The 16,434-nt window shown below is 41.1% G+C and overlaps 1 protein-coding gene and 1 long non-coding RNA gene across 2 annotated transcripts in view; one reads left to right on the top strand and one right to left on the bottom strand.

The window, feature by feature from the left end:
* Positions 1-4,429: 4,429 nt before the first annotated feature.
* On the bottom strand, positions 4,430-8,312 carry LOC108293276. The gene is made up of 2 exons (XR_001820621.1): positions 8,225-8,312; positions 4,430-5,566 (listed from the first exon to the last, which is right to left on the bottom strand). It is a non-coding gene; the product is annotated as an uncharacterized LOC108293276 (long non-coding RNA).
* A 1,398-nt stretch (positions 8,313-9,710) lies between these two features.
* The window catches only part of LOC108293271 (serine/arginine-rich splicing factor SR45-like), a 198,418-nt gene continuing 191,694 nt past the window's right edge, over positions 9,711-16,434 (top strand). Inside the window, exon 1 of the mRNA XM_017514591.1 lies at positions 9,711-10,559. Within this exon, the coding sequence (XP_017370080.1) occupies positions 9,711-10,559 (849 nt within the window). The remainder of the gene's footprint in view (positions 10,560-16,434) is intronic.

Below are 16,434 nucleotides of genomic sequence, written 5' to 3' on the forward strand. Positions count from 1 at the left end.
TTTTGATACAGGGTCTTGCACTGTCACTCAGGCTGGAGTGCAGAGGCAAAATCATGGTTCACCACAGACATGAACTCCTGGGCTGAACGGATCTTCCCACCTCAGCCTCCCAAGTAGCTAGGATTACAGGTGCACACCACTGTATCAGCCTAATTTTGTACTTTTTGTAAAGTCAAGGTCTCTCTAGGTTGCCCAGGCTGATCTCCAACTCGTGCTTCAGCCTCTTAAGGTGCTAGGATTACAGGCATGAGCCAGTGCACTCGGTCATTTTAACTATTTTTAAGTGTACAGTTCAGTAATGTTAATTATATTCAAATTTTGCAACCAATCTCCAGAACTTTTTTGTTTTGCAAAATTGAACTGCAAACAACTTCTCCTTTTTCACTCCCGCTAGCTTCTGTCAACCACCATTCTACTTTCTGTTTCTATGAGTTTGACTTCTCTTGCTGCCTCATATATAGGAAATCATACAGTACTTGCCTTTTTATGACTGCCCTCTTTCACTTAGCATAATGTCCCCAAGGTTCATCCATGTTGTAGCATGTGTCAGAATTTCCTTCCTTTTTAAGGCTGAATAGTATTGCATTGTATGTTTATACCACATTTTGTTTAACCATTTATCCGTCGATGGCCATTTGAGTTGCTTACACTTTTTGGCTATAGGGAATAATGCTGCTATGAACGTCTATGTAAAAATATCTCTTTTAGATCGTGATTTCAGCTCTTTTAGATGTATACCCAGACATGGTACTGCACTGCTGGATCATATGGTAATTCTATTTTTAAGTTTTTGAGGCATCCACCATAAACAGTTGCACCATTTTACATCCCATCAACAGTGCACAAGGGTTTCAATCTCTCCACATCCTCACAACATTTTTTTTCTTTTCTTTTCTTTCTTTCTCTTTCTTTGTCTTTCTTTCTTCCTTTCCTCCTTCCTTCCTTCCTTTCTCTCTCTTTCTTTCTTTTTTTGGATAGCATCCATCCAATGAGCATAAGGTGATATCTCACTGTGGTTTTGATTTGCATTTCTCTAATGTTGACCACCCTTTCATAAGCATTTTGGCCATTTATGTGTCTTCTTTGGAGAAATGAATATTCCAACCCATTTTTTATTGGATTATTTGGCATTTTGTGATTGAGCTGTAGTTTTTTGTATATTCTGGATATTAATGACTTATCAGATATGTGATTTGAAAATATTTTCTCCCATTCTGTAGGTTAGGTAATCACTTTGTTGATTGCACAAAAATTTCACTCTTTTGATGCACAGAACTTTTACTTTTGATACAGTCCAATTTATCTGTTTTTGCTTTTGTTGCCTGTGCTTTTGGTGTCCTATTCAAGAGATCATTGACAAATCTAATGTCATGAAATTTTCCTCTATGTTTCCTTGTAAGAGTTTTATAGTTTTAGGTCTGACGTTTAGTTCTTTGATCCATTTTGAATAAATTTTTGAGTATGGTATAAGGTAAGGCTAGCTCTAACTTCATTCTTTTGCATGTGGATAGCCAGTTTGCCCAATATCATTTGTTGGAAAGACTATCCTTTCGCCCAGTGAATGGTCTTTGCACTCTTACCAAAATAATTATACTTTTATTTTTGTGATTATTTGATTCATGTCTGTCTCTCTCACTGAGCTATAAGCTCCAAGAGGGCAAGAATCTTGTTAATTTTACTATTTTACCTTTAGTGCCTAGTACATAATAAAGACTCAAAAAAGTTTTATTGAATGAGCAAATAAATGCTTGAAAAACACTTAGCACAGTGTCTGCCACTAAATAAAACTTCAATAGACAGGAATGATTATTGTCATTGCTGTTGTTATTCAACCCATTGTACCTTTTGCCTGGGGCATACATGGCTTAATATGAAGAAAGTGAAAATAAAACTTACTTCCTCAGAGAAATACACAAAAGCCAAAGGCAGAGTGTACAATGATTCAGCCTTTGACATCTGGCAGATTTGGTTCAAACATTGGTCCTATCTCTTTCTTGTGTGATTCTTAACATATTTAATCAACTTCTCTCCAAGTCTCAGTTTCCTCATCTGTAAAATGAAGGTGATATTTATCTCATAAGATTGTTACATGGGTTGAATAAAACATGTATAATGCCTTTGCATAGTATCTGGCATTTATAATAAGCCTCCAATAAATGGTTCTTCTATTATTTCTTCACAGATCATTAGAACCTCTACGGTTTCCCCTCAGTTTGGTTTTGCTATCATCTCTAAAAAGGTTACTTTCTTAGCTATTGTCTCCATTTATAAGACAATTTAAAAGCGATGACAAGGGTAAATAAGCCTGAATGGAAAATATTCGATTAGGACACTTAAGGCAAAATATCACGAAAGAGTTCCTATCAGACCTGGAAATTAGCACAAACAGCCTATGCATTTTTTCTCTTGACCAAAATGGAAAACATCTCATTAGTGAAGATCCTGACATTATAGAGTATGTCTGTGAGGATAAAGATTTTTCAGGAACAGCACCTCCATTTTTAAGAAGGTATTGTTTTATGAGAAAGTATGCTAAGAAGGAAATATCTCCTTGAGAGTTTTACAGACTCATACTGCCAGAAAAGACCCCCAGAAAGGATCTGCTTCACCAAAGCCCCAAGGAGGGTAAATGATTAAACCTTCCAGTGTTGATAGGCTTGTATCTCATATTGGTGACTTATTAATTACTTGACCTTTTCCACAGTGCACTTAGCATAGTAAATTATACTCTTCTATTGGGAGTTGGGTGACTTACATGACTCTTTGCAACTTAATCAGGGCTGGGCTCAATATAAGTCACCCAGTGAACATATTGTAGCTGATTGCTTGTTTTTACTATGTGGTGTGACAGTTTTGTCGCAGCTTGGAAAGAAAGCACCAAGAAATATAGATAAAAGAATTTAAGGGAGAGATTTAATTTTCCATGTTTACCTTTGAAATCTTTCATAGCTAAAAACAGAAGGAAAAATTCCAGTGATATGTGAGATTTTGTTTTTCTACATAAAAGACAGTTAGTAGAACTATTTTCAATTAGTAGAAACAAGTCCAGTGCCCCCTTTTCTGTCCCTGCTCTCTTTGATACCTTTTCAATCCTAATATTAGCGACTCTCCCCTTTTCTGAGAAAATCTTGTTTCTTCTGTTAGGTGTTTTCTCCCCAAGAATTGAACCACTTCATTTCTGTTGACTTCTCATTCTTTTCCTAACTATGCATAATTCTGTAATTCAACAAATATATAGTCATTTATTTTTTTTACCAAATATATATGGAGTACCACTATGCTTCAGACACTTTCTGGGAGTTTCGGGTGAAGGGGAAAAAAAGGATATAAACAAAATGAATAAAAGAGAATTCCAAGAAGTGATAAGGGATATCAAGCTACTCAATTATTCAACATTCAACAAATGCCTTTAGAGCAATTACTACACATTAGGCATTGTTCTAGATGCTGAGAATCCTCTCTCATGGATGTGAATTGAGCCTCCTCAGGGCGAGTAGGATAGGACAAACAGTTGAAGGGAGGGGCCCAGTTAGTAAAATGAAGTGACATTTTAGTATAGGTTGATGGGGAAGTGGATTGCGGTGGGGACTGAAGAAAGGGAAAAGAAAGGAGGATCTAAATGAAATTTTGAAAGACAAAATTGACAGGGTGTGGTGACTAGCTGAACATGTAGAAAAAAATAGAGTGCTAAGACAAAGCCAATACCAGTGTCTGTCTGTATGACTAGGAGAATAGGGAGCCTTCCCATCATTCATTCTGCCCTTCTTAACTTAACCCTGATTAGTTAAGTTATTCAATGATTCTCATTCCCCAGCTATATTGATTGGTTCCGGGATAATCATGTGCCCCACTATCAAGCTGATGAAAGAGAGTGAATCCTAGAACATGGGCAGTATCTATTGGATAAGACCCCTTTTCTCTTGTCCTAGATGTATAAGGAGATGAAGTCTGAAACAGTGGCCGCTGGTGTGCTACCTCAAAGGGAGAGCCTGGAGCTCTGGGAGCTACCTTGTTGCACCTAAGGATGAAGCCAATACCACAGAATGCATAATGTTAAGACTGGGAGAAAGTGAATCTTCAGTGATATAATTTGAGTCCTGGATCAAGCCTCACTTGAAGCTAGCATACATCTCGATTTTCAATTATGTGAGCCAATAGATTCTTTGTATTTTTAAGTTTGTTCGAGTTTTCTGTCACTTGCAACTCAAAGAATCCTGACTAATGCAATCCTGGTTAGCATTTAGCATAGTGTTGAGTCCCCAGGAGGCCAGTGAGTATTCGCGATCATAAATGGTTCTGTGACTGTATATATTTTTGTTGACTTTTAAACCACATGTTCAGTGTACAGTGACACTGTGCTGTTTCCAAAGGCAATATTGTTTCCACTGTCAAAAGTTTTTAGTGACTTATTCATTGATATTAAAGAAAGGAGGGCAAAATGAATCATTTTTATTTGTATGGTACTAGTACAATTTGTTACACAGATACATTGCATAGTGGCGAAGTCTGGGCTTGTAGCATAACCATCACCTGAACAATGCACATTGTACTCATTAAGTAATTTCTCATCCCTGAACCCCTCTCACCCTTCTGAGTCTCCAATGTCTATTATTCCATATGCCATGTCCATATTCACACATTGTTTAGCTCTGCGTTATAAGTGAGAACATGCAGTATTTGACTGTTTCTGAGTTTTTCACGTAAGACAATGGCTTCCAGTTCCATACATGTTGCTGCAAAAGAATTGATTTCATTTTTTATGGCTGAATAATATTCCACTGTGTGTGTATACATATGTATGTATATATACCACACAAAATGAATCTTTAGACAGAGGTTTACAGGACTAGCACCAGAAGAAATGGGGAAGGAAACACATTTGTAGTCAGGTCCTCTTCTGCTCCCTGGAGTGCTCTTTTGCATTTCTTATGCCTTCTCCAACCTAGTGATGAAATCAGCCCTGGATCCTTGTTTCCAGAGAGCTTATTCAGCAGCCAGTGTCAGAACAGTGGTTCTTAATTTTTAGGTGTACTAGACTTACTTGTGGAGCTCATAAAAATACACATCCCTGCAACATGTTCCAGGAGATTCAGGTTCAGTATGTCTTGGGTGGGGCCCAGGAATCAACATTTTTAACATTTTTCATAAGCTTCCAGGTGATTCTGATGCAGTTATCACTTGGAGAAACACCATTGTCTTAAGATGGATTCGCCAAAAGCTGGTCCTGATAGGGTATTCATGAGCCAGTGATTTAGTAAGGAAGTGCTTTCAGGAGAAACTTCGTCATTAATGAGACAAGTAGGAAAGGGAACCAAACAACGGCCAGATTTCAGGCAAAGTCCTCGGAAGGGTAGCTTCAGCCTGATCCCACGGAGGACCTCTGGAGTGTAAGTAACCCCTCAGAGTTGTCCCCTCTTCCCCAGTCAAGACTTTCATATTCTTGCACTATGGGACGTTGGCTAACAGCTAATCACTGGATGGGGGAAACCTAAACTCCCAGGTACTTCCACGTGGGCAAAATGATTCCAGTAGCTTCCAGAAAGTCCTCTGGAGTCACAGGCATGGGCTTTGGAAGCAAAAATACACTGAAGTCAAGGCACACAGAAATGGCAAAGGGGATCCGAAGGAATTTGAATGGAGCACCTACAGTGTCTGCTGAAACCATTTAAAGGATTTCATGTTTACTATAGGAGTATTTGGATTTTTAAAAGTAACTAAGGGAGAGAAAAACATGCACCCAATGCAAAGGGAATAATTACTTAAAAGTAGAGTTCTGTTTATGCATGGGGTTTACAGGGAACTCAGTCTACACATAAGACTCTAGTACCACTGAAATCTGCAATCTTTCAGTGAGTGAACTCTTTAAAATGGCAATTGATCCCTCTCATTATCTGGCCCCTGCCTATTTCTCTGATTCCCTCTTGCCTCTTTCTTCTTATAGGCTATGATCTAGCCATGACTTACTTCTCCAAAAGAGCATGTTCTTCTTCTAGAAGGGCATATTCTTGCTCACGTCCAAGACTTCAGAAATGTTGTTTTCTCTACCGAGAATCAACTGGCCCCTACTCATTCGCCTGATTAATTTCTATATTTTCCTTAGTCTTGGTCTAAACATTTTTTCATTTGGGCCTTCCCCAACCCATAAATCCTCTCAATATTTGCTCCCTGTACTTCCCAAACCCTAACAAACATCACTCTTCAATGTAATTGCTTGCCAACAAGTTGTTTTCTTTTAGAATGAAGTCCAGAGAGTGCAGGGACCATTTTCAGCTATAGCCCCCATGGCTAAACAGACATTCATTGAATAAATATAAAATAATTTGCAAAATGTTATCAGAGTGTAAGTCTAATATATGTAGCTCTTTCTGGAGGGGGGGGTTGCCTTTCACTTTAGCTTAGAACATCCTGTTTACATCATGAGGCAATAACTACTCTAGTTGAGAACAGTGTCATTCTTAATTTTATTCATTAATTCAGTAATAATTTATATCTTTAAACAATCACATTACAAAGTAAGGTTGAACTGTAAATTGCCTAAATTAGCCCTGTGCCACACTGACCTCTGTGTGTGGCCCTCATGCTAATATTTCTCTGGAGTATGTGTTTCCCTTGTATATCTGTGTCATGCTGAAATGATGTGGGAGCCCGACAACCTGAGAATGTCTAAAGCAGTTGTGAGGAAAGTCCAAGACCTCAAAGTCACTGAAAATTTGCACTGACATCTGAGAATCAAATTTGTTTAGCAGCAACTTCATCCTTGTGGGGTTTTAGATGTTTCTGATTTTTTTAAAGGCCCATCAGTTATATACTAGATGTATATCCACATTATGATGAAGATGTAGAACTGTTTTATTGGTAATTTTCCTAGTATTAGAAATCAGCCAAACACAGTGGCTCAGCACTTTGGGAGGCCAAGGAAGGAGGATCACTTGAGGTCAGGAGTTTGAGAACAGCCTGGCCAACATGGTGAAACCCCACCTCTACTAAAAATACAAAAATTAGCTGGGCATGGTGGTGGGCACCTGTAATCCCAGCTACTTGGGAGGCTGAGGCAGGAGAATCGCTTGAACCCAGGAGGTGGAGGTTGCAGTGAGCCAAGATTGTGCCACTGCACTCCAGCCTGCTGCTGAAGCCCATATTCCCCCTACTTCTCCCTTGTCCACCTCCTAAGAGGAGGCAAGAGAAGACAAATACCCATGTCCCCAGCTTCCCTTGCAGGTAAGTGTTGCTGTGTGTGACTCTGTCCTGGCCCATGAGATGGGAAAAAGATATTTTCTTTCCTTAATAAATGAGAGAGGGAGCAGAAAGGCCTCTCCTGTCCTTACTGCCCTCCTGCTTCCTGCCTTTAATGTCTGAAATTGTGGCAGCCATCTCATGATGATAAGACAAGCCTGAGAATGAGATGCTAACATTACAAGGATGGCAGAGTGGAACAAATAAACCTAGGTCACTGATGAGGCAGTCAAATAGCTGATCAATGTTAGTAACCACACATCTCCAGGCTCTTTGCTACATGGAAAAGAGCACCCGGCCCCCTTACATTTGTTTAAACCACTGTTAGTTGAATATTCAGTTACTGACATCTGAACACAATCTAATAGATGCACTTACTTGAACATTTTCTTTGTGGAAATGAAACAGAACTAAATTATTGACACCTGACCCCCTAATACATGGGCTTATTTGTTGGAACAGTATTGAATTTTTGGAAGACACCCAGAGAAAAATTAATTTAAAAGGTTTGGTTATTTTAGTCCCCGAAGCAGAGAGGATCTACCTCTAGTCATTATACATGGCACAACTTCTGAGGGATGTGTATAGCAGAGTGTTTCTGTATGACTAAATATCACACTTGGAACTGGGAGATATAAGTTCAGATTAGGAGGAAAAAGTCCTGAGCTTTGTGCCGATTGGCAGACCTTGAACCACTCAAAGCCTGTGACCAGGGAATGCCAATAGCTGATTAAATTAGGGTTATCGCCGTGGCAAGGGCGCTGCATGTGTTAGTTTAATTAATGAGAGTACACCTTACCAGCTAAGATGGTTGCAATCTCACCTCAAGCCCAGAGCTGCTACCCTATAGTGGGGGAGAGGGGTGGGATGGCTCTTGGGAGAGCAACCACTACATTTTCCCATCTGTAAGTGAGGGAATTGGACCAGCTGACCTCGGAGGCTCTTTCCAGATCCAAACTAGCTGTGATTCCATGAGCAGAGCGTTACTTACCTTTACAATCGTCTCTCTTTTTTCACTTCCACTTCCTTTTCTGTTTTCCTTTATAATTGTCATTTTCTGCCTCTGAGCATAGGTCCCTGTGGAAAATAACAAACCCCAAAATGAAGTTGACAAGGCTTGGTATAGCTTAGTCTTGGGCTGGGGAAAAGAAGTGAAGCTGACAAGGTGACTTGAGAGGGTCCCTGGGCACTTCAGGGCAGAATAGAGTGACGCCTTATTTATAGGGCATGAGCTGGACATGCCAACTTGTGGTAACTCTTGGACCCTTAAAGGAGGCAATGTTTCTTAAGTTCCGAGGCCCCCTTCTCTAGAGAATGCACAAGCTCTCTGAGAAAGGAGGAAAACCGTGTGCAATGTCCTCTGATCTGCATGTTTTTTTAAAAAAAGGTTTAGTACTCAAATCCTTAGCAGGCAAATCTCTCAGCCTTTTGAGGGAGTGGTCAAGAGTTTGCATGAAACGTTTCTGAAGAGAAAATAGGCTATGAGTCTCCACATCACCCCCTCCGCTTTGGTATTAATAAATAATTTTTTTGAAAAAATTACCTCACTGAGAAATTTGCCAGACGATTTCTGGAAACTTGACTTACGAACTAATTGGGCACTTTTGCTGTGCGGAGGAACAAAGACTCTATTGGTCTTCAACTGAGGCATATACCTGTCTGATGGCGTTGGCTCATTCCGCACATGCTCAGTTGAACAGAAATCTTCATTTTGAATGCAACCTAGCACAGCGGCAACACCCAGAACCCCACTCCCTGGCTGCTCCTGTGCCTGCACTCCCTCTAGTTGCATTTTGTTCCTGACAAGTCTAACATTTATAGGAAGTATAGAGGGCAGAGTAGGTGTTGGGAGTTTGGGGGCAATATACAAAGGAGCTTAAAGTCGCAGTTTGTCCCTGCCTTCCTGGTTTCTCTCTATGTTGTCTCTAGTGAGGGTAAGCGCTGGATAGGTATTCGCTGAGTTTGGGCCAGAACGTGGGAGAAGCTGTCTCCATAGATGACCGTGTGCTGCTGTCGCACACCTTCCGAGGCAGTTTTTGTCTAGTCCTTTTATCGGACGGCCTACCCTTACCCCTAGCCCTAGTCTTCACTAAGGAATGACAGGGTGGCACTAAAAGCATCCGCTGCCAAGCACGGCTTCAGTGACAACCTCTCTCTACCTCTCTTTTAGCCTTCTCATTCATTCGCACCCTTTCCCTGCCTCTTTTCCTGACAAAAAACTGGGAAAGGCTCCCTGCGATTACAAAAGAAGGGGTAACGGCCGGAGTTCCGTGCCTCTTGCCGGACAACGAGCGTGCAGCCGTGGACCTTTTGTCTCCATCCTCTTTCGCGGCTTGGTCGCGCCTAGGCGCGGAGGCGACGACCCCAACCAGCCCCGCCTCAGCAACTGCAGCCGACGCGCCCCACTCGCCAACCCTCCGCGCCCTCTAGAATCCCAGTGCCCGCCCTTTCGCCGTGACGCGACTGGTGCCGCGCGCATGCGCCGCTCCCCTTTCCCTGGGCCGCCACCTCCCTACAGGCTGGAGTGGGCGGGGCCTGTGATTCTGGAAGCGGCGCCGCAGACGGGGGAGGAGGGCGTGTCTGCGCGAGGCGGGTGTGCGGGGCTGGCGAGTCGGTCGGCTGCTGAGGCTGAGGGGCGGAGCAGAAGGCGGCAGCCGCGGCTCCCGCCCGCACAGAGCGCCGGTCCCGCGAAGCCCCCTCCCACTCCTGGGCGGGCGGCGGCGGCTGCAGAAGGAGGAGAAAGAGGAGGGAGCGTCTCTGCCACCGCCTCCTGGTCCCCAGCGCCGATCAGCCGCCGCCACCTCCCTCCGCGACGATCCTCCCTCCATGGTCCTGCCGCGGCCGCCTCTATAGTCCGAGCTGCTCCGCGACGCGACGGAGCCGGTCTCGGACAGAGGGAGCGGTCGCGGCCTCGCAGCCCGCGCGGGCTGACGAGCCGAGAGAGCGGGACGCCGCGCGGTCCCCGAGGATTCGCACGCCGGGCAGCGCGGCCCGAGCAGCGCGAGGAGCAGCGGGCGGGCGGGCGGCGCCGGGCCCGGGCCGCCCTCGCTCCCGCGCCCCGGCCCCGCCGCCCGCGCCGGGGCGGTAGCCCGCAGAGGAAGGCGCCGCAGTCTCTGGGCCTCGCGGCCCCACTCGAGCGTCCTCGGCGCCGAGGGCTCGCGGGTCCTGAGGGGAGGAGGCGAGCCCGGGGCTGGGCACTGAGCTCTTGGGCGCCCCCACCCCCGTTTTCGAAGCCCTCCACGCTGCGGCCGCTATCCCCTCCGGACCATGGCCGACGACGACGTGCTGTTCGAGGATGTGTACGAGCTGTGCGAGGTGATCGGCAAGTGAGTCTCCACGCGAGGGAGCGGGAGTGTGGAAAAATGCATTTCAGTGATACCCCGGTCTTCCCGCACCCGCTCGGGGCCTGCCCCCTGCCCTCCCTCCCCTCTTCCCCTCTCGTCCTCCTCATCCTGGAGTATTTATAGACGTGTACCTGGAGCTCCTGCCAGGCGGGGGCCTTGGGGTTCCTAGCCATCCATTGAGGCCAACGAGCCTAGGTTGGCCACCCCGTAAGGCGTGGGGCCGGCTGCCTGCATTTTATCTGACGGTTGCACAGGGACGTGGCACAACCGATTTTATAGTTGCTTCAGTTAGGGTTATTGTTACCTTGCATGTACCATAGACCATTTTTGAAAAGAGCAGCTTGCATTTCCTTTGCTTGTGTGGAGAGAGAGAGATAGTTCAAGATTTTAGTTGTGGGGTGTGTGTCTATTGTGCAGGATATTAGACAGATGCCTTTGTGTACACCCCATGCCCGGATTGGAAGGGGTCATTTAAGACGGGGTGCGTTCAGTTTCAGCAAATTCCCCCCTGGTGTACACGAACGTGGAAAGAGTTGGGGGCATTCGAATTTTTAATGCCTCGTTATGCAATGACTGTTCAATCAGTGCTCGAGGCTTCCCTAGACTGTTGTTGGGATGATGGTTAGCAAGGTAGAGCCGTCTGCTTTGAGTCACCGGGCTGGTCTAGAATATAGAACTGACAGTCCAAATGCTCATCCTTTCATCTGTGTTGTATAATTACGCTAGGGAAAAGCAGGGAATCAGATTAATCACAGTGCTGATTGAGAATTAAATCTGCAGTTCCTCATCTAATTGTCCATTCCTTAAATCTATTTTGAATAGTTTCCTTTTCATTCTTGTCAAACAGTATTCCAACTGCACAGTCCTGCTAATTTGCTTGTGAAGGAAATGCTGGCAATCTGAACTTGATTTCCTAACACAGCGTGTATTCCGTGGCTTAATAAGGATCGCTAGAGCTACCATTGAAATTTTTTTTTTTTTTTGAAGCGGTGCTTTATTGTCTATTTTAAGGTCCACAGTTGGGAACTGAAACCAAGACCTTAGAGCAGTTGGCCCTATCTCTTTTAAGTTGTCTGCAGTACTCAATTTCAATTTGAGTGCTAATTTGTTTCCTTTTCTTTCCATATTGAGATATTACAGTGTTGCCTCTCATGGTGAAATTGTGGATAGAGCTTGCTACACACTTTACTCAGACACAATTGATATGAGGACATGTTACTCCTTGCCCTATTGTTACATGATCAGCCAGACTGTTAAAAGGAAAGTATCCAAATGTGTCCTGTTAAAGTGGTTGTGGAAGTGTTTTGGAACAGCACTGTCCAAAAGCTGTATTATGAGCCACATTTGTAATTTAAAATTTTCTAGTAGCCACATTTAATAAAAAGAAAGAGGTGTAATTAATTTTAATAAAATATTTAACTCAGTAAATTGAAACATTTCAACATGTAATCAATATGAAAAAATATTAACGAAATATTTTACATCTTTCATACTAAGTGTTTGAAATCCCAGTGTGTATTTTACACTAACAGCACATCTCAATTCTGACACTAAGCTAAATTTCATCAGAAATTCTTAATCTGTATTTAGGTTTCATAAAATTTGCATTTGCAAAAGTAGATTCACATACCCAAGTGGTTCCCAGTATATATAAAAGTTTTCCAGTAACCGAATCAAGTATCTTTTTCTAAATTTAAATTTTAATTAATGAAAATTAAATAAAATTCAAAATTCCGTTTCCCAGTCTGACCAGCCACATTTCAGGTGCTCAGTACCAACATGTGAATAGCACAGTTTTGGGGAGAAAAATGTCTCAAAAATCTCCTTGGTTTCCTTATTCTTAATAGCACCCAATGAAGGTAAATTAGGTGTTTTCCAAAAGCCTCCAAATGACTGTATGTGTGGGTGAATGATGTTTGTTGCATCTTAGTTATAGCTGATGTAAATAAACTAGCAATTCATAATTGGAAAATGTGCGATTAAAATGTTAATTATATTGTGAAGATGGAAAATAGCCATCACTGAATCAGTTCTGGTAACTAGTTCTGATTCCTTAAAGTCGGGAAGGATGATGATGTGATCTCTTTGGATATCAAAAAGAAATGGTCATCATCACATTAACAGTCAGGATTCCACTGATTTGTAATTGATAGAATATTTTCAGTAAATACCCCTGGGAGAATAAAAATCATCTTTTCTGGCTATTTCGGAGCTGCATAAAGAGGGGCAGCAAGCTAATTTTGAGGTGATAGGTACTCTATGGCTATCTTAACTACTGTCAACTGTGAAATCTCATTCATATCCTACAAAATCTGACTTGGTCAGTGCCAATTATAAAATGCCATTACATGAAATTATGAATTCAAGCTAGTCTTATTGTTAAAGAATGTAATAATAGTGTTCCTCAACCTGAGTGAAGGTTGAAGGTTGAAGGTTTCTCTGGTAAATTGTCTTAGTATATATTGATATGGAAATTGAAGTTAGCTTGAGATTTCTTTGCAGGGACCTTGACAGCATACATTTTTAACTTAGAATTTGTTCACCTCTGAATTTGAACAGAAAAGCCTTGGAGATGTTCGCATGTACTGAAAACCTTTTTATTGATTTCTATCCAAGTTCTGTGGAATTTTGATTTTCTTTTATAGCAAATTAGTATCACAAATTGTTTTTCACCACTAGATCTTAATAGGTTTAAATTTTTACTAAGTTACTTTAAAATAGATTTCACTTTTCAAGACTAATTGACCACCCACTCACTCCTCTACCTATCCAACCACCTACTCGTTTACCCACTGTGTACTTGGCCTTACTTGATGGCATAAATGAAAGTTCTCATTTAATTTAGACCTTTCAATGTGTTTTTTTTTCCCCTTGGTTGAGAAAGACAACTTACAGAGTTAATGAGGTTTTGAAATATAAGATCATTATTTGGAATATGTTTTCTTTCCAGTGGCTGCAGCCTTTACCCTTGTTAAAGCTATCTTTGAGGGAACATGTGCCCGATTCTTTACAAATATTGGAAGGATGCCATTTCCCTTTTTAAAAATTAAAACTCTTTTCCCTGTGTTTCTCATTTTTGAAAATCTTGCAGAAACTCCTTTGAATGCCTGTTGTTTCTGTAACATTTTCTATGTAACTATCTTTCAGATGACTGAAACAAATCTCCAATAATAGGACCTTATCATAGTCCCAAAACTTCTTGTTTTAGCAAATAAAATGTAGCAATTACTGGAAAAGAAAGGCATTATGCAAATAAAGGTTAATGACTAATTTTTATGTCATGATCATTATACAATTGTAAGTGTACAACTAGTAATACTACATGAAGGAAATTTAAGACAATTCATCCAAATTAAAACACAGAAAAATGCCTACTTTCTTGGTACAGCAGTGTCTGTGAAAGAGAATGTACACCATTTATACCATTTTTACCTTGTGTTGGCTGAATATTTGCCCTGGTATTTAGTAACCTGTAGCTTCTGATTTTCCTGCTCTGGTAGGACATATACTAAAATTGGAATGATGCAGCATGACCCTTGCTCAAGGATGACATGCAACTTTGTGAGGCATTTGCTTACACCTCGAGAGCACTTATATTTAATTACAGTTACTTATTTATGGATCTCTCTAGTTCACTAATAAGGAGCTTCTTGAGGGCAGGGAATGTTTCTTACACATCTTTCTCCATTAACATAGTGCCTGCAATGTAACAGCCTTTCATTAGCTGTGAAATGAGTTGAGTAGTTTTAATAAAATCTCACTAAAGAGGCAAAAAAGCATGTTTATCAACCTCAGAGCAATTATTGTCTCAAGAGCCTGTATTAGTTTAAAGTAGTGGTTCTCCACCTGGCTGCATATTAGAATCATCAGGGGAGCTTTTAAAAAAGATCAATGACAGAGTCCTGTGTCAAAGCAGTGAAATAGGAGTTTCTGGGAGTGGGTCGTGGTCACTGGCATTTTTTAAAGCTCTTTATGTGATTCTCATGTGCAGCTATGATGGGGAGTCATTGGCTTAAACCTTAGATTATGTATGTAATATTTTGGGACTGGCTTTTCAGAGGCTTGCAATTTTTACAAAGTAGAATAAACTCTTTTTGTAAGGTATTGAAGCTAAATGGCCAAAACGTGGATTTTTTGTCTTCTATGCACTTGTGTTTCTCAGCCTTATTGTGTAAGAATTTAGCTTTAGCTTGTGTTTGGCTTTGATTTCTTGGGCCTTTTAAGATCCACATTGATTTATGACACTCATCTAATGCTAACATGGCAATTGTCTGATGTTTGGAACAACACAGAACAAGGATTGCTTCAATAACAGTTGATGATGGTTTTCCACTCTAATGGCTTGATTTAATATTAAGAAATTTATCAGTTTAGTATGGATTGTGTTTGTACATACACTCTATTAAAAGAGTACGGTTAAGTTGCTGGTATGCTTTCAATTACATACTTGTGATTCCAGTGATGCTGTTAGCCAGAGAATTGAGTTAATGCAGTCTTTATGTAAATACTGGATTAATAATATGTAAAGTATATAATTCAGCATACAGATAAATTCAGCTTTACTAATTTTTACTAATTACTATGGCTTTCACATGTATTGATTCACGCAGTGATTTGCGTTTCTAATACCTTAGGGAGAATGTCACATCGTGTTGAAAAAATCTTTCCTGGAAATTTTAACTAGGCATTGTTGGTAAACTAGTTTTTAATGTTAGGAAAAGATCAAATGTTTGTCTGAAGGAACCAATAATTTTCCAGAAACGAGTAGATATTCCAAAAATACCAGTGATCGTGAAAGAAGTGCATGATCACAGTGACAACCAAGTAACAAGGTAAAAGAAATGATCAGCAGCTAAACTGTTGGTTGTCCAGAAAGAATGCAAGCCATGGGAGTTAAGCTGTACTTGTACAGAGGAAAAACTGAACACAGGGTGTGTATCCTACAGCTATCAGGCCTCATTGAGAGTAGGGAAGCAATATTGATTCCTGATGACGGAATTTGATTCTGGGACCATTTGGAGGGGGAACAGAGCTACTCCGTTGCTTTTCTGCATGTCTACAACCTTCTCCAGTCTCTTCCTGTCTGCTTTTTACATATTGCTTTAGGGCGTGTTGTTTGAAGTTGTCTTCATAAATACTTCCTGTGGACTCCCTTAATTTTTATGATTGTAACATGCTTCTATGTACTTGACATATGCAGTTCAGCTCCCTCCATTTTTTCCTTGTATCTGCAACGGATGAACTACATCTCAAATGTCCCTAAATTGTGTTCCTGGATATTTCCTTTAAACTGAAAATTCTTCTGTTGCCAGCTGTAGTTCTACTCAATCAATTAAAGAAGCAGGTATACCTTGCTTCTTCAGATTATTCTTGAATTATTACATTTTTGTAAATGTTTTCACATTTTAAATGTGGTAGGAGCATTGCATTTAAAGGAACTTTGACATAAGGTTGTTTAAAAAACTTTTATAACTTAAAGCTTACTTTATAAAGGGAATTGACATTTATCCCTCTAATGTTAGGCATTTTGCATGTATTATGGTACCCATTTTACAGAGAACACTGAAATTCAGAGGGGGTGTTCAGTAATTCACCCAAGATCACGCGGATTCCAACATGGTTTCACGGTCTATTCATTTCATGCTGCATTCTGCTGCTAATTCAAGTTGTGAAAACACTGCATTGGGTTTTCTTAAAGACACATGTCTTCATTTTTAGAGTTTCTGTACTGCAAATTTTAGTTGTTTGACTTTCTGGTTAAATTTCTTACCTCTTCAGTAGAGGTTCCATATACTATTCATTCTTTCATCTGTTTTTTTTTTTTTTTTTTTTTTTTTTTTTTTTTTTTTTTTTTTTT

This window comes from Cebus imitator, unplaced genomic scaffold (genome assembly GCF_001604975.1).
Source record: "Cebus imitator isolate Cc_AM_T3 unplaced genomic scaffold, Cebus_imitator-1.0 Scaffold528, whole genome shotgun sequence".
NCBI lineage: Eukaryota > Metazoa > Chordata > Mammalia > Primates > Cebidae > Cebus > Cebus imitator.